The sequence below is a fragment of the Peromyscus maniculatus genome, chromosome 1 (genome assembly GCF_049852395.1).
Source record: "Peromyscus maniculatus bairdii isolate BWxNUB_F1_BW_parent chromosome 1, HU_Pman_BW_mat_3.1, whole genome shotgun sequence".
NCBI lineage: Eukaryota > Metazoa > Chordata > Mammalia > Rodentia > Cricetidae > Peromyscus > Peromyscus maniculatus.
In genome coordinates this window covers 30941650-30964133 of record NC_134852.1, presented here as the reverse complement: position 1 = coordinate 30964133, position 22484 = coordinate 30941650, and the positions used below count along the sequence as shown (strand labels likewise).

Here is a 22484-nt window from a genome sequence, read left to right as displayed (position 1 = left end):
CCCCCCACGCATCCTTGTGGGAGTGCAGGCAGAGCAGAACTAGGAGAGGGAAGTAACCCAACTCCCCAGGCTGCGCCCTTGGAGGCCAGCGCCCTCTGACTCAACGTCTGCAGCTCAGCTCCCGCCTGGCACAGGGCTTGTAGGAAGCCTTGCTTTGCTGAAGAGGAATGAACAGCTACCGGAAGAGGGGAGTCAGGCTCTGAGCCCCACTGAGAACAGGGACAGAGCCGAGATATTCCAGGATGTGGGGGTCTCTTGTGAGGACTCCCTGTGTCAGCCAAAAGCCACTGTGTTTCTGCCTTTGTTTCGGTTGAAACCATTAAAGAAGATGTGCATGCAAGTGTGTGTGTATGCGTGTGTGTGTGCGTGTGTGTGTGTGTGTGTGTGTGTGCATGTGTGTGTGCATGCGTGTGTGTGTGTGTGTGTGTGTGTGTGTGTGTGTGTGTGTGTGTCTGAGTGTCTTTGTGTGTTGCTGTGACTGGAACCCAGAACTTGGTACATGCTAGGCAAGCACTATACCACTGAGCTGCATTTCCCGCCCCCCCCCCCCAACCTGATTTTTCTGAAGGCAGGGTGCATCTGGCTACCCAGATATATAAAATGTTTTTTTCTGGGGACATTTACTGAGGCCCCCTGTATGTGGGGACCTCTGGCACTGAAGATGTTGTAGAGAGCTAGCTAGACTCCAAGCGTAACGCCCTCAGAGCAGCGGTGAGGACTTGCAGGCCCTGGAGACTGATTCCATCATCTGCTGATGTTCCCTCATAGAAGAAGGGGTGGGGGGGTCACTGGACCCTCCCCCAAGACTCCAGCCCCTCCCCCTGCACCTCCCAGCCAGCTGTGTGTAATTCTGCCCTAACTGCACGCGCTGGAGTACGCAGGCTGGGTAGCTGAATGGGCGCTCCCTCTGTCGAGTTGTGGGGAGGCCACATGAGACTCCCAAGGGGCATGGCTGCTTGGGCTCAGCCATGTTCCTCCAATAAGGCCCCATTCAGGCTCTGTAATAAGCCAGCAAACTCACTAGTTCCCAGATGGACCCTGGTGGGCTTGTACTGTGGTTTATCATTGGCCGGGGGTGCGGCGGGGGCGGGGTGGGGTTGTCACTTGTTCCCACCTCCCTAGTTCAAGAGTTAGAGCCGGGGCAGGGAGAGTGCACGGTGCGGAAATATACTCTAATGGCGACTGAGGGACCTCTTGCTAAGTAGTGGGGTGCAGGACCGCATCCCATCTCCCCATGACTCCTCATTTCTTTGCCTATTAAGAGACAGACTCTCACTCTCTGGCCCAGGCTGGCCCTGAACTCATGATCCTCCTCCTTCAGCCTTCTAAGTTCTGGGATTAAAGGTGTGCATCCCAACACTTGGCTTCCCCTACCTCTGCTGTGGTTTTGGGTAGGTTTCTTTGACTTTTTTTTTTTTTTGTCTAGTGTTCAGATTTGAACTCAGACTTTACACTTACTAAGCAAGCACTCTACCACTGAGCTACAACTCCAGCCTGTGAAGATCTGTATCTGTCCCTGACTCAGTTAACGCATGTGGAAAGCTCAATCCCCCAGAGTCCCCTTTCCCTGTGCTGGTGAAGTTTTTTTGTTTGTTTGTTTTTGTTTTTGTTTTTTTTTTTTTTTTGGTTTTTCGAGACAGGGTTTCTCTGTGTAGCTTTGTGCCTTTCCTGGAACTCACTTGGTAACCCAGGCTGGCCTCGAACTCACAAAAATCCGCCTGCCTCTGCCTCCCGAGTGCTGGGATTAAAGGCGTGCACCACCACCGCCCGGCTGCTGGTGAAATTTTATAAGGACTTTACCATGGTGCTTGGCCCCATCAGTATTATTATGAGAGAACAGGTTACTAGAAAGGGCTTCCTGGAGGAAGGGACATCTGAGCCAAGGCCCAAAGGAGTTGTAGGCAGGAGTACCCCAGCTGAAGGCGATCTGGAGCGGAACAGTCTCCCAAAGGAGTGAGTTGACAGGATGTGGCCCTAGGCCTGAGGGCCTCTTGCAGGAGAAGGAGTCTTTGGAGTCCTTCCACGGTCTTTCTGGAACCAGTGCCTGGCCTCCAGGTGGGCTGGCATGCAGAGGAAGGACAGCGGAGGCAGTGGGTGGTGGACACTCTAATTTAGCCCGGGGCGAGACTAGCAGAAGACTGTAGGGAAGTCCAAAGATAGCTCAGCCAGAATGACTCGCCGCCTGGGCTTCCCCCTTCCAAGCCAGGATGAATCAGCCTGGGTCGCAGGAATGCAGGCCTGGGTCCCAGGCCCAAGGCCACTGGGCTCTGACTCACACGGGGCAGGGCAGGCGGGCAGACCAGCCAGGGACAGGACGGCTGGGAAGCCGGGCCCTGCAGCCGGATATGTGGCTTCCTGGCTGGAACCTTGGATCAGGCCTGTGTGTTCTGCAAACTCAGTTTCTAGATCTGTGTAATGGGGAAGTTGAGGTAGGGGTGACGATCGAGGTTCGGGATTTACAAAGAGCAAGATAGCTGGGCTGCCGAGAGGGCTCAGTGATGAAAGGCGCTTGTCCCCAAGCCCGGTGACCTGAGTTTGATCCCTGGGACTCAGATAATAGAAGGAAAGAAGCGACTCTTTCAAGCAGTCTCCTGACCGCCACATGTGCCCATGGTATCCACACAAGCACAAGCACATGCACGCACGCACGCACGCACGCACGCACGCACAAAATGTGTTTTTTAAAAACAAAACAAAAGAGCACTAGTCAGAGGTGGTACATGACTGGAATCCCAGCACTCAGGAGGCCGAGGCACAAGGATTGAGTTCAAGGACAGCCTGGACTACCAAGTTCCAGGGTAGCCAGGGCTACATAACCAGACCCTGTCTCAAATAGAACAGCAGAGCCGGGGAGATGCCTCAGTTGGCACAGTGCATGCAGAGCAAGCCTGAGGCTTGGACCCCAGAACCCATGTGACAACAGCCCCCATGGCGGTGCCTGGGAAGGCAGACACAGGCTGATGCCTGGCACTCTCCAGCCACGAATCGGTGTTGTGTGTTCCATACCAGCGACTCATCCTGTCCGCAAAGAAAAGAAAAGGAAGGTGGGGGCCGGATGTAGCAGCTCACATCTTTAATCCCAGCAGAGGCAGGTGGATCTCTGTGAGTTCGAGGCCAGCCTGGTCTACAGAACAAGTTCCAGGACAGCCAGGGCTACACAGAGAAACCCTTCCTCAGAAAAAGAGAAAGGTGGACCAGAGCCTGAGGATGACACCCAAGCTTGATCTGTGGCACACACACACACACACACACACACACACACACACACACACACACACCAATACAAAATGAAAAGCAAGGTTTAAAACCTGGGCACACAGTAGGTGCTCTGTCAGCTCCAGCTCCCCCTCTTCCTGAGACCCAGCCAGCTCCACGTGAGCGATTGTGAAACTACTGTGTGTGGCAGCGTGGGTGCCTGCTCATCCCTCGGTGTGTGACTTGGCGTCTAGGACCAGGTCAGACGTGAATGAATAGGGGGAAGTCAACGAAGACTGGGCAGCCACACACCATGTGTTAAAATTATTAACGGCAGCCACACACCATGTGTGAACATCATTAACAGCGGTGGTGAAGACAACCCCTCCCGCTTGGGACAATACTAAACGCTGGCCCAGCCCTCCATGGCCCTGTTTTTTCTCAACTCGTCACAGCAGTTCCATGGAGACACAACATTTCACAGGTGGTAAACAATGTTCAAAGAAGTGAGGCTGCTTGTCCTAGGTCACACAGCAAGCGGAAGGCAGAATCCGAACCTTGATGTCCATCTGCCTGAACTGGAACTCCTTGCTCTGGCCTCAGATCTGGGCAGGGTGTCCATGTCACCTGCCTGGCTTATAAAGCTGGGGGTGGGCACTTCAGAAGACTTGGCTAGTGTTTTTGTTTTGTTTCGTTTGTTTTACGTTTATTTATTTGTGGGTAGTGGGTGGGACGTGCCACTATGCCCACATGTCAGAGGACCACCGTGGGAGTCGGGTCTCTCCTACCCTGTTGGTCCAGGGGATTGAACTCAGGTCGTCAGGCTTGGCAGCAAGCTCCTCCTATACCTACTGAGCCATCCCACCAACCCATGTAGTGGTTTTTGAGACAAGGTCTCATGTAGCTGAGGCTGGCCTTGAACTCATAGTCCTGCCTCTACCTCATAAGTGTTGGGGCTATAGGTGTGGCCAGCTCTCTCCTATGTTTTGTTCCTTCCTGCCTTCCTTCCTTCTTCTGTCCTGAGACCCCCAAATATAGCCTATGCTGGCCCCAAACGCAGCAAGATCGCCTTGCTTTCTTCTCTCTCTGTCTGTCTCTCTCAGACCGGGTTTCAGTATGTACCTCTAGATCAGGCTAGCATTGGACTTACAAGAGATCTTTCTGCCTCCGCCTCCCCAGTGCTGGGATTACAGGTGTGCACTCCCCCGCCCAGGAGCCCAGCCTCCTGAGTGGTGAGAACACTTGGGGAGGCTTATGCCACCCTACCCTGCCCAAGCTTCCTCTGCAGTTGGGGAAATTGAGCTTGTAACAGGGCAAGTACCTTCCGTGGCAAGGTCTGAAAGATTCGGGTGCTTGGAAAGAAACGGCAGCGGCGTCTGACTTTGTTTGCCATTTATTACAAAGTGTGACCGTGGACAGGGGACCGGTACCCACACCCCTGCTCCCGCAGACAAGTCTCTGCATTCCGGGGAAGCGGCGTCTTCCGTGGCGTCCACCAGGGGGCACCGGCTCCCGTCTCTCGGACCTGGTTCCTTCAGCGAGGCCGGCCCGCGGTTAACTGAAGGGTCCCAGCATCCCGGACCCCAGGCACCCCCGCCTCTGGCAGAGCTTGAGAGTTCGTGAGCAGCAGCACAGCGAAGACGCTTCTGATGAGGGCATAGTGGTGGCCACGACCCCACCGAGGTCGGAGGTCCAAGCCCGTGCCTCCTCACGGCCACCACCACCAGAGAGTCCATGCGTCTCAGCGTGGGCACACTTCCGTCCTGGCATCTTGAGGCTTTTCCTCATGGGGCTCGGTCGGAAGTGGCAGGGAGGATGTCCTTGAGCTCTGTCCTGGGGTACATAGCCTGATTCTTTTTCCGTGGGTTCTGAGAACGCAGGAGGGGTAGATAGGCAGTAGGTTAGAAAGTACAGGGCAAGGACGCCAGAGGTGGAGGCTGGCAGAAGCCAGGAGGGGCTAGAGGTGGGAAAAGAGAAAGGTGCCAAGGCCCAGGAGGGGAGGGTAGAGGAGGACATGGGGACGGAGACCACGCAAAGAAAGAGGGCTAGGGGAGGGCCCCTGCCTAGAATCCCCCAGTGAGGGGCTGGGGTGTGGCTCAGTGGTAGAGCCCCTGCCTAGAATACACAAGATCCTAGGTCCCACCTCCAGTCCCTGAACCACCTAACAAGCACAGAAGGAATGAGTTCCTTCTTTGCCAGCCCAGCCCCGAGCTCAAAGTCCTAAGAGATGACACAGCTTAAGAGAAAGGGTGGCCTTACACATGGGCAGCAGCCGTCCTGGGCACTGGCCACAGGGGCCTGCTTCTCCCTCCGGAGTTTTCCCGGCCCGGTCCCTGCCCCTCACCAGCTATGTGGCTGCCTCCTGGCCGGGTTCCGGTAGCTGCTGTTGCTGCAGGGCAGTGCCGAGCAGCTCCGTCAGGGCATCCAGCTTTCCTGCCAGCCCGTCGATTCTCTTCTCCAGGGTCCGGTGGGAGGTGCTGAGACCCAGCTGCAGGTCGCACAGGATCATATGCATCTGAGTAGGAAGGGGGCACTGGGGTGAGGGGGTAGGAGAGCCCCCGTCCGCTCTACAGAGTGGGACAGCAGAGCACCCGTAAGACCTCTCCAGCCCTTGAGGACCGGTCCTAAGCATCAACGACCTCATCTTCTGGGGACCACTCAGACACTGGTTGTTTGGGCAGGTGCTATTGTCAGGCTTAAGAGTCTCTTAAAAACCACAGGGCAGGGGTTGAAGAGATGGCTCAGTGGTTAAGGGCACTTGCTGCTCTTGCAGAGGACCTGGGTTCGGTTCCCAGCACCCACATGGTAGGTCTGTAATTCCAGTTTCAGGGGATCTGATGGCATCCAAAGGCACAAGGCATACGCATTCATATACACGCAGGCACAACAACCGCACACATAAAATAAAACAAATAAACCTAAGAAAATAAAACTCTAGGGGCGGGCAGGCTTAGGATGTAGCTCAGTTGGTAGAGTTCTTGTCTAGCACGCAGAAAGCTCTGGGTTTGATCCCCAGCATGGTGATTCACGTCTGTAATCCCAGCACTCAGTAAGCAGACAAGTAGTGATGGGAAGATCAGCAGTTCAAGGTCATCCTTGGCTACATGACTTAGTCACATGACTTAGTTTGAGGCCAGCCTGGGATTCTGAAGGCCTGCTTTCAAAACAAACAAACAAACAACATGCCCCAGGGGGTAGGAACCCTGTCCCCACACTAACAGCTGAGGGAACAGCATGGAGGCTGCACCGGAAGGCCTGAAATGAAGCATGTGCTCATTCCCATTCGCTATTTGTGGAACTGGTGGTGCCTGCCTTCCGGACCCAGACAGCCTCGTTCTGGAGTGGATCCTGGGGGTCCGTGAGCCTTTTTGGTTTTTGCCGGGGAGAGGGTAGAGTCTCATGTAGCCCAAGATGGAATTAAATTTACTGTGTTCCTGGAGTTAACAGACAGATGAGAACTGCCACGAGGGAGCTAGGAACCCACCTGGTCTATGGACAGCTGGGGACCAGACCCAGGGCGGCATGCATGCCAGGCAGGCTCTCATCCCCAACCTTGTGAGCCTGCTGTGGAAACTCTTGAATTCTGTGCCCAGGCTTCATCACCACAGACCCACCTATTCCGGCCACCCGAGCCACCCTGGCCTCTCTCCGACGTGTCATGTAGTTTGGGGACCTGTGTCTGGGGCTATGTTTACCATGGCCTTAGCGCCAAGGGCGGCTGTTTGAGCAGCGCCAGGCTAATGGCAAAAGGCGAAGACCACTACATAAAGAAGGAGCGGAGTGAGCCAGGCCAAAGGGGCGCTGTGACGTCACCGTCACCGGTGAGCACTAGCAGCGCTGGGACCCACTCGGCCCTCGGGCGCTCACTCCACGACAGCACCGGGAACTGGCTCTCTAAACAATGCCGTCACTTGTCGTCCTGTCCGCTAATTTTTTTTTTTTTTCTTTTCTGAGCTGGGTTTGTAGTCAGTGTTTGAGTTGCTCTGTAAATTTGCCTGGCTTTGTTTGTGTGAGCATTGCACCTGGAAGGAAATTCACATCCGTCCACATGTAAGTAATAAAGATAATTTGAAAACAAACATTGGCGCTCTTTGTGTGCCTTTTTTCTTAAGTCTGAAAGGGGACGGTGTCTTGCATGCGCGTGGGAAGCCCTTTTTCTTCATTCCGTAACTTTTACGATACACCTGAGCCTTCCTGCCCCCTGCAGTGATTCCTTTGTATTTATTTATATTTTTATTTTATTTTATTTATTTATTTATTTATTTATTTATTTATTTATTTATTTATTTATTTATTTATTTTTTTGGTTTTTCAAGACGAGGTTTCCCTGTGTAGCCCTGGCTGTCCTAGAACTCACGCTGTAGACCAGACTGTCTGTGAACTCAGAGCTCCACCTGCCTCTGCCTCCCAGGGCCTCCCGCAGACTTCCCAAGGCCCTGGTACCTTGGAGATATCCACCATGGAATTCACTTGTTCCCGAAGCTTCCGGTGTTTCAGCCGTACCTGGCGGAACCTGTGGGGAGGTGGGCTCAGCTCTAAGCCTGGTCCTGGGTTACCAGAGTGTAGGGGTGAGGGGGGCAGAGCACAAAGAACCGAATGTGGGAATCCAGGGCCACTGACACTGTGTCGCGGGCCTGGGCATGCACACAGGAGCCATGCAGAGAGGTGTCAGGGACACAGGGGGACCCTCACGTGTGGATGGCGGCCAGCAACTTGCGCTGATGCCTGCGGGCAGCTCGGGAGTCCTTCCTGCGAGTGTGCTTGTAATACATCCACGCCTCCTGCAGGAGCCGCGCAGCCGACTCCTTCATCTGATGGGGGGACACAGTGTCAGGGGAGAGGGGTCCCTGGGAACCTGGAAGACCCGGCTTAGGAGTGGGGGGGGTGGAGTTTTTCCTTTAGGGTTTTGCTTTGTAGCCCATGTTGACCACAATTTCCCTGCCATTTTCCTGCCTAATCCTCCTGGGTTTACTGGCATGAACTACCCACCACGCCTAGCTTTAAGGGGAACTAGCTTTAAAACAAAACAAAACAAAACAAAACCAGGTCTCTTGTAGCCCAGTTGGCCTTGAACTCACTATGCAGCTGAGGATGACCTTGAACTCCTGGTCCTCTTGTGTCCAGCCTCTGAATGCTGGGGTTACAGGCCTACACCACCATGCCATTTATATGGTGCTGGGCGTTGAACCCAGGGTCTTAGGCACCCTAGGCAAGTGATCTGACAACTGAACTGCAGCCCCGGTCTGGGTGCCCAGTACCCAGCCTCACCTCTTTGGTATAATGGATGTCCATCATGAAGTTGTGCACATGTTTCTCCGCCTTGTTAAACTCCAGCTTCCGGGCCACCACAGCCACTAGCAGGGCAGTGCAGCAGACGCCCTGTGAGTACACCAAGCAAGGCACGTGAGGCTGTGGGCCTCTGCGGGTCAGCCATACGTGCGTCCCCAGCTCCCTCCCACCATCTCAGGGCCACAGAGGGCAGGAACAACCGATGCCACCATCATCAGGCTGGCCTTGAATTCACCACGTAACCAAGGATGACCGTGAACCTCTGACCCTCCTGCCTCCAACTCCAAAGTGCTGGAATTACAGGCACATACCACTCTGCCCAGTTAACGCCACACTGGGGACCTAACCCAGGTCTTCGTGCATGCTGGACAAGCCAGAATCCCAGCTCTGTTTGTTTAGGTGGTGCAGACAGAGTCATTCTATGTAGCCCAGGCTGCCCCCAAACCTGCATCAATCCTCTGGCCTCTGCCTCTCTGGTTCTGGGGTCACAGGCACACCCCACTCGTCCCCTCCCCACAGCTTGAATGCCTTTCCTTAGATGACTAAATTGGAAGAGGAGGAGGAGGAGGAGGAAGAGGAGGAGGAGGAGGACTACCTCTTGAGGAAAGAGACATGTCCTCCCAAGTGTCTGTGTAAATGCCACCAGTTGCCACCGGCAAAGCGTCAGAGCGGAGACTGGCAGAGCACCAGTCTGCTACCGAGCCAAGAGCTGTGACCCAGTACCGGGGTGGGGGTGGGGGGGACAGCGCTGAGGCTGGAGGATCAGCCTCTGTTACATAGCAAGCTTGAAGCCATCCTGGGCTACAGGAACCCTTTGTCTCCCCCCCCTCCGCCCCCCCCAAAAAAAAAACACAAAAAAGGGCCGTCGAATGGCTCAGGGGGCAAAAGGCACTTGCCACTAGGCCTGACAATCTGAATTCGAACCCCAGGACCCTCATGGTGGGAGGAGAGAACCCACTCCCCAAAAGTTGCCCTGACAGACAAGCCCTCCCAAATAAATCGTTAAATACAATTTTAAAATGGTATCGTCTAGTTATCTCATTTTACACAGTTTCAGTTTTTCTTTCTGTCGGAAGATGCAGCCCTGGGGGTCCCTGACCCTTGGGAATATTTTTCTGGCTTTTCCTTTGACCCAAAGTCTCACTACTGTGTGGGTGTCTCACTTGTCTGCCATACCCCTGGTCACCCATGGAGTCAAGGTTTAGGGACCCCACATGTCCTGGGGCAGCATCAGGGCGAGGAGCTGGGGCATAGGTGCCCCGTGGGAAGGCCTAGACCAAGGCGCTGGAGCTGGGCCCTGAAGGAAAGCGCTGGGTGAGAGGAACTGGGTAGGGGGGGGTCTGCGGTTGGAAGGAGGGTAACTGTAAGGAGGAAACAGCCTGGGGCTAAGAGCTTCTGCCCTGCCTGGGGGGCTCCGGGGCTAGGGTGGGGGCAGCTAGATGCTCAGGATCCGTTAAAGCAACTGTCCCCCCAACCACCGCTTCCTGGGGTCAGACAGATGTGGGGATCAGTTACAGCAACCGTCATTACCCACCCCCCTCACGCCCCGCCCGTCCGTCCCCTCCCCCACTGCGTTTACTAAGTACTTATCTGGCACGATGTTCTTCATCATCAACAATCCTGCTGGGGAACCCACTTTACAGACAGGGACACTGAGGCCCAGAAACATCATGCACTTTGCTTGAGCTCCCCAGTTGGCAAGGGACAAAGTGGGGTTTGAATCTATGAAGCCTGGTCCCCCAAACATACTCTGGATGATGACTCTGTGCCCTCGGGGAGGATGGGAGACTGGATCCCTTGGTCAGGAAGAAAATAGGGCCGGGAAGTTGGGGCTTGGGTCTGAGGAAATGAAACCTAGGTCCTAGGAAGGACTAAAGGGGCAGCAGGTCTCAAGAGAAAAATGGGTCATCTGTAGTATCCAGCATGCCCAAGGCTGAAGCAGGAGGCCTGAGGGTTTGAGGACAGCCTGGAGCACACAGGGAGGTTGGGGCTAGCCTGGGATACTTAGCAGAACCCTAACTTGGAGGAGGAGGAGGGGGAGGATGAAGAGGATAAAAGGGGCGGGATATCTGGGTGTTGAGTAAAGACTGAGGCTGTGTGTGTGGCGGGGTGGAGGCGGGCGGGTAGTCCGGACATCCACACTCCTCAGGGATGTCAGGGAGGGCCCACGTTGTCCCACGGTTTCCTAAGCCGTGAGAATAAGCAAGCAGTGACTCACCATGACTCCAGTGCACAGGCAGACGATTTTGCCCCACATGGTGCCAGGTACCACGTCCCCGTAGCCGATGGTCAGGAATGTGATTGGGATCAACCACAGTGTGTCTGTGAGGTGTCCCGTGGCATTGACAGCCTGCCTATGGGCAAAGGGAACTTAGTTCTGAGACGCCAGCCTGGGGGTGCTGGTGTGGTTTACCCCCCCCCCCAAAAAAAAACTCCTCTTCCCCCTTCCCCACTCTTAATCCAAAGAGGCACCTGGACAGAAAGCCAAAAATGCTAGCCTTTTCTCTGCTGTGTGACCTGGCCCAGACGCTCAAGAGTAGAAATCCAGGTCTGGCTTGCTCTAGAGTTAGCAGTCACGACCCCTCGGGAGGGTTGAACCACCCTTTCTCAGGGGTCACTTATTGGACATCCTGTATGTCAGATGTTTACATTAAGGCCCATAACAGCAGCAGAATTACAGTTATGAGGTAGCAATGAAAATAATTTTCTGGTTGGGGGTCACCACCACATGAGGAACTGTATTCAAGGGTCACAGAGTTAGAAAAGCTGAGGACCGCTGATATAGAGCCTGAGTTCAGCTAGGCAACCAGGGCTGTTGACTTAGTGTGTGTGGATGAGGGCTAAGCCTGAAGACGCAGCCTGAAGGTCACTAGCCAGGCTCTATGCAGAGGAGGCCATGCCTTTAACATCCACAAAGGAGGCTACATGCTCTTCAAGTGATAGAGCAGGATCAAACGATTGACCTCTCTGTTGTTGCTTGCTTTTTGAGACAGGGTTTCTCTGTGTAGCCCTGGCTGTCCTAGGACTTGTTTTGTAGCCCAGGCTGGCCTGGAACTCAGAGATCCACCTGCCTCTGCCTCCTGAGTGCCACCACACACAGTTTCTGACTGACTTCTCTTAAAAAAAAAAAGAAAGAAAGAAAAGAAAAAAGGCTTATCAGGAGCATGGCACAGCGGCACACACCTCTAACTCCAGCATTTAGGAAGCTGAGGCACAACTGGGGCTAGCCTGGGCTCCAAAGGTTTGGCTTTGTTAGGTTGGAAAACCTGCCTTTGCCACAGTCCCTGTTACCAGCTCTCACACCGTAGGCTGGGTTTCTCTGTAAGGGAGACATGGAGGATCTGTGGGGATCCAGTGGCAGCTCCGATCTGTTTACAGTTGCTAAGCAACAGCTAGGGAGTGCAGGGAATTCCTCTGCAAAGTGGTTCCAAATGCATGCTTTCCAGTCACAGCCGGCACTTACTGTACCTGCTAATTTGGAAAAGCTGTTCCCTTTCAACAAGGTGGTTACTTAGGATTGGCCCTGTTACCAGAGTCTTAATCTGGACTCAGTATGGGAGCCAGAGGGTGGGGTCGCCTAGGGGTGTGTGTGTGTGTGTGTGTGTGTGTGTGTGTGTGTGTGTGTGTGTGTGTGTGTGTGTGTTGTAGGTGGCCCAGAGGATTGCTTGGGAACAACCTATTGCGGGCGTGCGATTTCCCAGCCAAGAAGGATGGAAATTGTGAGCCTGCCCTGCTGATGATGCTGGCTGGCCCGCAGCCTTACAGCCTGCACCGCCATACCCAGCAGGCCCTGATGTCCCCTCCCTGTGCTCCAGGCCTCTCACCTCTCAGCCACAGAGAGCACCCAAGCTGTGGTGAGCCAGAGGCCGAGCGTGAGGCCCAGCAGCAGGCGACCCGGGTGCGTGTTCATGTAGAGCTTGGCCACGAACCAGTGGCGGAAGCGGACTTGGTTGAGCGCCCCGATGCTGCGGTAGGACGCGTTGAGCAGGACGCCGCTGCGCAAGAGCACTGCGCGAGGCACCAGGTAGAGACGCAGCAGCATGGCCAGGGACAGCAGCGCCTCGCCCTCGCCCAGGAAGCTCGGCCAGGGCTGCGAGTCGGTGACCTCTCCGGCCAGGGCGCAGTGCGGGCTCCGCAGCGGCACCGGGTGCACGCCACACACCAGCAGCTCCAGCAGGATCTGCGCCACCTGCCGCCGGGTCAGCGCCACCCGCCAGTCCCGGAGCCCGTTGTCGGTCATGAACAACTGCCGGGAAGGGGCAGACAGGAGGAGAGAGGGTCAGGTGCAGGGCAGGCGGCGGCACACCCGGCCTGCGCCCCGAGATAAGATGTGGGGGACGCCCTGGGCCAGGAAAGTATAGAGATAGCTGCGCGGGGCGTGGGGCTGGGGAGAGGGGGTGGGGAAGGGCAGGCGGGACTCCAGCAAGCCACCTCTCTACCTTCTCCATTCTCTCAAACTCTCCTGGCTAGTTCCTGCTGACTTCTGGAGTACAGTCCTTCTGCACGAACTGAGTGTCTGCTGTGCGCACTGACAAGTTCTATACACTATGCATTTGTAGTGAACGAGACAGGAACCGTCTACCCTCCAGGGCTTGTTTGTACCCTTGGGGGCTCTCCCACTTAGGGCCCTGGAATAATGTCACTGGGAGGAACAGTAGGGCCAGTGGGATGGCTCAGTGAGCAAAGGCACTTGCCACCAAGCCTGACTCCCTGAGTTCCATCCCTAGGACCCACTGCTGTAGAAGGAGGGAAGAGACCCCATAGAAACTTCCGCATGGACACTGTGGCACGCACGCATCCACGTGTAACACACACACACACACACACACACACACACACACACACACACACCCCGTAATTTATAGCCAAGGCTGGGCTCAAATTCGGGATCCTCCTGCCTCCCAAGTGCTGGGACTACAGGACAGTGCCATGTAGCATTTTGGATGCCCGAGGACAGCTCTGTCCCCTCTGCATGTGACTCAATAAATGCTCATACAGGGTGAGATTCATGTACTAGCACTCTCAATTTACAGATCTGGAAATTGAGGCCTGGGTCTCACAACGGGGCGATGGAACAGTGGGCCCAGAGAATAAATGACTCTGACTTTATTTTTTTCTCAATGCTGGAGATAAAACTCTTTAGCATGCTTGACCAGCACTCTACCACTGAGCCACACCCCAGCCCCTCACTGGGGGACTCTAGGCAGGGGCTCTACCACTGAGCCACACCCCCAGCCCCTCACTGGGGGATTCTAGGCAGGGGCTCTACCACTGAGCCACACCCCCAGCCCCTCACTGGGGGATTCTAGGCAGGGGCTCTACCACTGAGCCACACCCCAGCCCCTCACTGGAGGGTTCTAGGCAGGGGCTCTACCACTGAGCCACACCCCCAGATCTCTGCCCTCTATTATTGTGTCCTCACCTTTGCAATCCCAAGTCACCTAACACAGCATCCCACATAGCACCAGCCCCTCAGGTCTCCACTTCTGTGTGACTTCTTTCCTCTCCAGACTCAGCAACTCTTCCCAGCCATCCTTGAGCTCTGGTCTCAGTGAGATGTAATCCCATCCCCATTTCCATTTCCCCAGGTCCTGGTGCCCAACTCCCATATAAAATAGTGACTCTCAGCCATGTACAGGAACACCCTGGGAGGTGCTTGGCATCTAAGAGGCACTCGGCTAAAAGCACACATTCTTTGGGCCTGTGTGATGCCTCAGTGAGCCAAGGCCTTTACCTCCAAACCCTATGACCTGAGTTTGAGTCCCAAAACCCACATGGTAGAAGGAGAAAGCTGACTCACATAAGTTATCGTCTGACTTCCACATATGTGCCCCCATTAAAAAAAATAAGTTAAAAATTGTAAGTACACACTATTATTCTCATTAATAACAGTTGTAGAAAAGTTAGAGATATAATTTAGTGGTAGAGCCCCTGCCTAGAATCCCCCAGTGAGGGGCTGGAGGTGTGGCTCAGTGGTAGAGCCCCTGCCTAGAATCCCCCAGTGAGGGGCTGGGGGTTTGACTCATTTGCCAACATGTGCATGATCCTGACTTTAATGCCCAGCACTTATTATTATTATTATTATTATTACATAATTATTATAATTATAAAGCAATGGACCTGGAGCTGGAAGGGCAGTCACTGTCACCATCCCTAAGTGGGCAAGAAGCCATGGGCCTACAGATAGGGGCATGGATCAGACACCTCAGCAGAATCTGCCTGTCTGTCTGTCTGTGCTTCATTCCATCCCAGTGAGCAAGGGCATAGACACATGCATCTCAGGACAGGAGAAGGAGGTGGATACATGGGGAATGAAGCTGAGGGGTAGGACCCCACTCACCTGGACCTCCTTGGCATGGAAGACCACAATAAGGCAAAGGAGGAAGATGGTGGACAGGGTGATCAAACTCTTAACCAAGAGCAGGTACAGCACCCACTGTGGGGAGGACAAGAGACGATGAGCCCATGCCTCCAGCCCTTCCATCCCCATTCCCGGCTTTCAGAAAGACCACCTTTCCCCATTCCTGATGTTCTGGCCCCCAAATCAGTCCCTCGTCACAGGACCTCAAAACCGTTCTTAAGTCCAGTGTGATGGTCAGGCTTTATAATCCTGGCCCTCGGGAGGCTCAGACTAGAGGGTCTCTAGTTTCGGGTCTACCTGGGCTTATAGAGCAAAAGCAAAGAGCTATCGTCTATTCCCCAACCAGACAGCCACGTCTCAGATTGGCCCCTCTACCCTCTACTCCCCGCCCCCCCACCCCCGGAGATGTTTGAAACTTAAACTCTTTCTCTTTCCTAATGAAAAGTAGTTCCTCATTTGTGTATACATGTGATGTCTAGAATAAGACATCCAGCCCCCCAGAGAATGCTCCTTCCCTCCCCAGCAAGCAGGGCTTACCCCCAAACCCCAATTCCAGAAAAGGCTAGGGACTGTCACTCAGCCTCCCAGAGCAGAGTGACGCTCTTCCCTGCTCTGGGGAATGAATCCCGGAGACCCCCAGCCCCAGCTCCCGGAGGGGCCCCCAGTCCTGCTCCTGGAGTCCCCCCTTCCCCTCTCCCACACTTCCCCTGGCTGTAAGCCCAGGGCAAGCACACCAGCGGGCGGAAGTTCAGGGCCTACATAAACCAGAAGTTTTTTTTCTTCCTCTCTTTGTGTGGCAAATGCCTTGGAGGGATCTAAATCCAGGGAGGAAGGGTTAGAGAGCAGGGGACGAGGACAGCTGAGGTCCCCAGGGTGGGTGATGCCCACGGGAGAGACCTCCCTAGCGAGGGCTCGCCTGGTTCTCTCCTTGACCCTGCACCTGTTTCTCCCCAGCCCTCTCCCACCTGGGCCTGGGCCAGCACCCCGCCTCTGAGCAGGGGAAGAGGGCCAGTTTCCTGCCCCTGGGGGCCTCCCCCCACCGCCGCCTGAACAATGGTACTGTTGTCCCCAGCCCTCCCCTCCCCCTCCATCCTTCCCAGGCTCCCCGTTCAGTTTTTTCAGTCTGTCTGCACCCCGGTCCCATCAGACACCAGCCACGTCCCCACAATACGATCCGTTTCTCCCGATGCCCCACCTGGACCGGGGTCTCTTACTTCCCCCTCTCTGAGTATTAAACGTATTTCATCTTGTTTTGTGGCAGGGTCTCATGGAGCCCTGCTGGTCGGTGTTGCACTCACTGTTCAGCTTAGGGTGACTTCAAACTCCCGATCCTTCTGCCTCTACACCTCCCAAGTGCAGAACCCTGCCCCAAGGCAAACGGACCATCTACTCCCCAACCAGACAGCCGCGTCTGCAATCAGTTCCCCTACCCTCCACTCCCCCGCACCCGGTGAAGACCCCGGAGGTGTCTTGAAACTCATATTCTTTCCCTTTCCCTATGAAAAGCAGTTCCTCCTCTGTGTATACGTGTGATGTCTAGAAAAAGATCTGGCCCCCGGGCAATGCATCATCCCACCCAATTTGCCCAGGGATGGGGATCAAACCCCAGGCTTTGTGCATGCTAAGCAAGTACTCAACTGACTGAGCTACAGCCCAGCCCTGGTGGTGGTGGTAGTGGTGGGGTTTCTCTGTTTGTAGGGCATTCCTCTCTCTCTCTCTCTCCCCTCCCTCTCCCCCCCCCTCTTTCCAGACAGGGGCTCACTATGTAGCTCTGGCTGTCTTGGAACTCACTGTGGAGACCAGGCTGGCCTGGAACTCATCCAAAGAGCTGTCTGTCTCTTCCTCCCCTAAGTCTCGGCACCTGGCCCTCCTCCTGAGGAGCAGGTGTCTTCATTCTGTCAAAATAAGTTTACTAGCTTGAGATGGAATTGGGAAGGGAGGGGACGTGAATGTCACCAAAGGCAGCCTTTGGAAGGGATCGTGGGGTGAGGATGTGGCCCATCTGGCAGAGGGCTTGCCTAGCAAGCGCAAAGCCTTGGGTTCGACCCTCATCTGTGTGTGAACCGAGTGTGGTGGCACATGCCTGTGACCCCTGCACTTGGGGAAGTGGAGGCAGGAGGCTCAGCAGTACAGGGCCATCCTCAGCTATGTAGCTGGTTCAAGGCCAGCCTGAGCTACCGGAGGCCTTATCTCAACCAAGCAAAGGTTAGAAGAACTGGGAGGACGCCAATGGCCACGTATTTGAACAGATGGGGAAACTGAGGCTCAGAGAGTTGCACCAGTTCCCTCCAAGTATCCCAGTTGGAGGAAAGGGCCTGGGCAGGTGATGAAGTGGAAGAAGAGAGAGAGAGATGCGAAGGATGTGGGCAGGTCTCAGGGAAGGAAGGACCCCCAGTTTCTTCCCATCTTGCCGGGACTCCCAGACCCCCACCTTCCCTGCTGGGCGCGGTGCTGGAGCGTGGGAGCGCCGGGCAGGCCCCAGCCATGTTTCCTGTTGGCATGGCTCTCAGTGGCCCCACCCCCTCGAAGTGGCTGCCCTCTCCTTGGTCACTTGGCTGAAGGAAGCTGGCCTGCCCTGACCCTCCATGTGGCTGCCAGTCACTTCACAGCCGCTGCTAACCCCCACCCCCCGATCCTCAAATACAGACGGATACCAGACCGGAGGATCTCTCAATGAACTTCCCATCTGTGTTCATGGCAGACCACATCCACAGCCCCAGCTTTCCTATTGAACAAGTGTGTTTCCCCCTCAAGCCACAGACCCAACCCCTGCCCTCCATCTCTCTCATGCTGCAAGCCTGACCGAGGCCAGAATACCCCAAGGGCTTGCTGAGACCTGTCCCAGCCCTACCTGTACTCCCTGGTCCTCCAAAGATTGATTGATAGCTTTCTCTAAAGTGTTCTCCCCATCCCCCGCGTTGTTTAAGTTCTCTGGGTGTTTTGGTTTTAATTAATTAATTTTTTTTTTTTGAGATAAGGTCTTGTGTAGCCCAGGCTGGCCTCCAACTAAGTACGTAGCCCAGGCTGGCTCTAACCTTCTGATCCTCTTGCCTTCACGTCCCCAGTGCTCAGATCACAGGTGTGCCACCCCCATGCCTGGCAGACTCGCCCAGCCTTCTCCTGCCTCCTCTTGAGTCTGAACCCCCAGCCTCCTCTTCCCCAGAGACTAGGAGTTCAAGCCGCTGGAAACCACTGTCTGGCAACTGAATGACAGGTGCATTCTGGGGGGAATCCAGCTTCTGTGCAGCATGTGTGTGGGGGTTCCACTTTCCACCTTCTTTGTCGGCTACTGCCTGGTGGCCCTGGGCGTTAAAGGCTAGATAAGGAGCAAGGAGCCACCGCCTAATGACGACTTCTTCTTCTCCCCTCCCTCCCTTCCCCAGAGCCGGGCTATCAGGGGTCAGCCTTGCGTGGACCTCAACAAGACCTGGACCGCCCGCCCCCCTCAAAGACTGACAGGGGAGCCATCTCCCTTCCTGCAGGGTGGGCTGGGGGGAAGGAATAGGATGGATCGCACTAGCTCAGGTCTCCGGGGTCCAGACCCTCTTCCTCCCTCAGAGCCAGGACTGCAAGACCCCAGCCCTCCTCCCTCAGATCAAGGGTTCCAAACCCTAGCTTCCTCCTCTCTCTGCACCAGGGGGTCCAGACCCCTCCTCCCTCAGACCTTAAGAAGTGTAAGACTTGAGGCGCACCCACCCCACCTCCTTTAGACCGGTCCTCTTTTCTCACACCCAGAGGTGTAAGACCCTAGCTCTCCTCCCTCCCGCCCGGGGGTCCCTGGCCGCTCCCCTGCTCTGCCAAGGGCTTCACTCACCTTGCAACCCAGGAACCACAGCATCTCGGCGTGGAGCACCATGAGTCCGATGCCAGTTCCCGCCAGCACCAGTGCCCAGCCGGCCACCCTCTTCTCCTGCTCCAGCAGGCGTTTTCTCCGTCGCAGGGCCCCCAGGCCAGTCACCAGCTCCCCGCCCATGGCCCCTGAGGTCTTGGGGCTCAGCCAGCTTCCTGCCCAGGGTCCCCCACCTCTCAGTACGCAAATGGCAGCCAGCTTGGCTTCCAGGCCGGAGGCCCGTTCGGCTCACTCTGGGACTTTCGCTGGAAGGCACAGCCCTGTGCCCTCTGGGGAGTGGTAACTGCAACAGGGCAGGGCGGGGAGGGGCGGGGAGGCCCGTGGGTAAGGGGAGGCTGCCCATCCCATCCCCTTCTGAGACTAAGGAGGAGCTGGGGTGTGTCTTGTGGCCCCAGGCAAGGAAGAAGAGCCCATCCACGTGGGCAAAGACACACTCTCTGACACACAATGGGTTGTGACTCTCCAACCGTTTTGCACTCCGTGGTACACACCTACAAACCACCACACCCAGACACCACAGAGCACCCCATGACAGACCGGAGATGGAGCCCAACACACCAGGACACACCACACAACCTCCACAGAAGTGACTCACAACTCCCGAAAGTTCAGAAACCCACAGCCACACCCAGACACCACACACACATGGTGTGACACACGCCAGCACTTAGCGGGGCAGCAGCATCCCCGTGGCACACAGGGCCACCCAAAGGCTGTAGGGATGTAGTCACACACACACACACACACACACCACTCAAAATGGGGCTGGGGGAGGGGCTGGAAAGAACGCAGCAGTTAAGAGTGAGTGCCGTTCTAAAAAGACTAACTTCTGTTCCCAGTACCTACCTGGCAGCTTGTGACCATTTGTAACTTCAACTCCAGGGGAATCTGACACCCCTTTTCTGGCTTCTGTGGGCACCCCCACACATGTGGCATTCATTCGCATAAATATGCATCATCCACACGCATAAATAAAAAAAATACCTTAAGTAAAAATTTTAAAATGGAACCCCGGATGCGTGCCGTCAGCAGAGAGCTCATCTAACATGCAGAAGTTCTGAGTTTCAGTCCCCAGCATGGCACAAAGTGGGTTGGTGCATGCCTGCACCTTGGCATTAGGGGGCTGGAAGCAGGGGGATCAGCAGTTCTAGGTTCTCCTCAGCCATGAGTTCAAGATCAGCCTGAGCTACATGAGACCCTGTCTCCCAACCAAATAAAACCCCACAGTATCTTATGATACAAAGCATTGATGGCCACACCAAGTGTGTACCAAGAGCTACACACCACACAGCGGGGACAGACACAGCAATTCGTAAAAGGCTCCAGGCACAACATACAACGTCAACAGATGCCTGTGGGATGCAGATGTGACATACACACACACACACACACACACACACACACACACACACACACACGGTTATACCCAGTATGTGCAGACACCAAGGGTGGCAGATGCTGTCACCCAGTGCCTAGAGAACTGGAAACACACAGCAACACACGTCCTTGCGTGTGGGACTCAAACACACACTCCTGACTGTGACTCCCGACACTGATGCTCCTGACACTCAGCATGCCCCAGCACCCCACATGAGTCACACCTACAGTCAGACAACAGTCCAAATGGAAGTGTGCAAGCAGCTTCTACCCAAAGATGGACATTCTAGAACATTCTAGCCACACGAGACATAGCCCAGGATGATAGTCTTTGGAGCAGGTGGGGCCGGATTTGGACCCACATGGATGCCAGCATCCAGATTAGCATGTCATCGATCCAAAGCCACACATGATACCTGTACACATTATACTCCAACATGTGCGCGCACGCGCGCGCGCACACACACACACACACACACACACACACACACACACACCCACAACACACACAGGCAAGAGAGAGACCCTGAGCGTGGACATGCATCCTGATAGGAGACACAAGGTCATCTCACTGAGTAAGACACAACGTTACAATGCACATTTACACTCACAACACCCATAGATGGGGCTGAGGAGATGGCAGTTGGTAAAGTGTTTGTGCACAGTGTGAGGATCTGAGTTCGAATCCCCAGCACATTTGTGAAAAGTCTGGTGCAGGGGCTGGAGAGATGCCTTAGCGGGTAAGAGCCCATGCTGCTCCTGCAGAGGACCCTGCTCAGTTTCCAGCATCTGCATTCATTGGCTCACAACAGCCTGTAACTCCAGTGAGTCTAGCGCCCTCTTTTGACCTCCACTGGCACCTGCACACACATGATAGACACACACACACACACACACACTCACACACACACACACACACACACTGTAAACAAACAGAAGGTTCACAACAATTGAGGAAGACACCTGGCATCAACCTCTGACCCCCACAGACACTTGCACATGCCACTCCACAACACACACTCACACACACTCATTCACACACACTCACACTCAAATACACTCATCACACACACTCACTCACACAAGACACCTGTACATGCCACTCCACACACTCACACACACTCACTCACACACAGACACACACACCCTACACACTCTGCTCCAACACAGAATACACACACACACATCCTCACACACTCTCACTCACACACAGACATGCACACACTGCACACTCTATTCCAACACAGAACACACACACTCACACACACCTTGTAAGAGACAAAGCAAAGGCACACTGTGAATGTGACACTGGGAATGGGATGTGGTGTTGGACACAGAGATCCAATGGGGGCACACGGTGAAGAACACAGGCACACCATGTCCCGGGACCCTAAGTGCTCCCACGCATGGCAACACAGAGAACACACAGGGACACCAAGACAGGGCACAAAAGGATCCTGTGACACAGAGGCTCACCTCACGGTCCCTACTCTGAGAGAAATGTTCAGACACAACTCCTTGCCTCCCCGTGTCCCGTGGCATTCAGGACTATGGACCCGCCAGCCACAGGGAAATGAGATACCCACGGATAGACATGTCTGGCACCACACCAGTGCAGCCCACACAGACATACCCAGAGACTCCCAAACACACACACACACACACACACACACACACACACACACACACACACACACAGATACGCCCAGTGACAAAAACACAGCCCATGGGGGTGCTCCACCCCACGGCACACATGATGATCCCACTCAGTGACACATGGCTGGAGAAGGATGGAGACACACCCAGGCACACCCGGATACCACACGTGTGTCTACTTGGAGAAGATGCTGCAGCCGGGCACTCCTCATGCCTCAACCCAGGCATCCCTGTCTGCTTGCTGCCTGGAGCCTGGAGCCATCTCTCTGCTTCCTCCTGCCCAGGAACATCTCTAGGCCCTGCATACATCTCCCTTCTCAGTGTCTCCCTCACTCTAAGCCTTCACATTTTTCTTTTCTTTTTTAGTGTTTGGAATGGAATTCAGGATATTATGTGTGCTAGGCAGGTGCTCACCCCTGGGCCATGCTGGGGCCCCTCATTGGGGGATTCTAGGCAGAGGCTCTACCACTGAGCCACACCCCCAGCCCCTCACTGGGGGATTCTAGGCAGGGGCTCTACCACTGAGCCACACCCCCAGGGCTCCAACACTGAGCCATCCCCAGCCCTGCCTCCATACCCTCCTCTTTCTAGTCTTTGTGTTCCTCTCCCATGGCTCCCCTGTCAGCCCTGCTTTGCTGTTTCCTTCCAGCGGTCACCATCTTCGTTGCCTTGGCTCTCTTCGGCCTCAGTCTCTGTCTCTGAGTGCCATGCTCCATCTTTCTGTCTCATGCTCTCCCTGCCTCTGCAGCTCTTTCC

General features: G+C 55.0%; 1 protein-coding gene across 1 annotated transcript; it reads right to left on the bottom strand.

The window, feature by feature from the left end:
- Window positions 1–4572: 4572 nt before the first annotated feature.
- Window positions 4573–22196, bottom strand: Kcnn4 (potassium calcium-activated channel subfamily N member 4). Its single transcript, XM_006993264.3, has 9 exons — window positions 18660–22196; window positions 14825–14920; window positions 12309–12730; window positions 10703–10838; window positions 8464–8574; window positions 7888–8006; window positions 7639–7708; window positions 5540–5710; window positions 4573–5063 (listed from the first exon to the last, which is right to left on the bottom strand). Exons 1-8 carry the CDS (start codon window positions 18816–18818, stop codon window positions 5543–5545), a joined length of 1281 nt encoding a protein of 426 aa, XP_006993326.1. The 5' UTR covers window positions 18819–22196; the 3' UTR covers window positions 4573–5063; window positions 5540–5542.
- Between the last annotated feature and the right edge of the window lie 288 nt (window positions 22197–22484).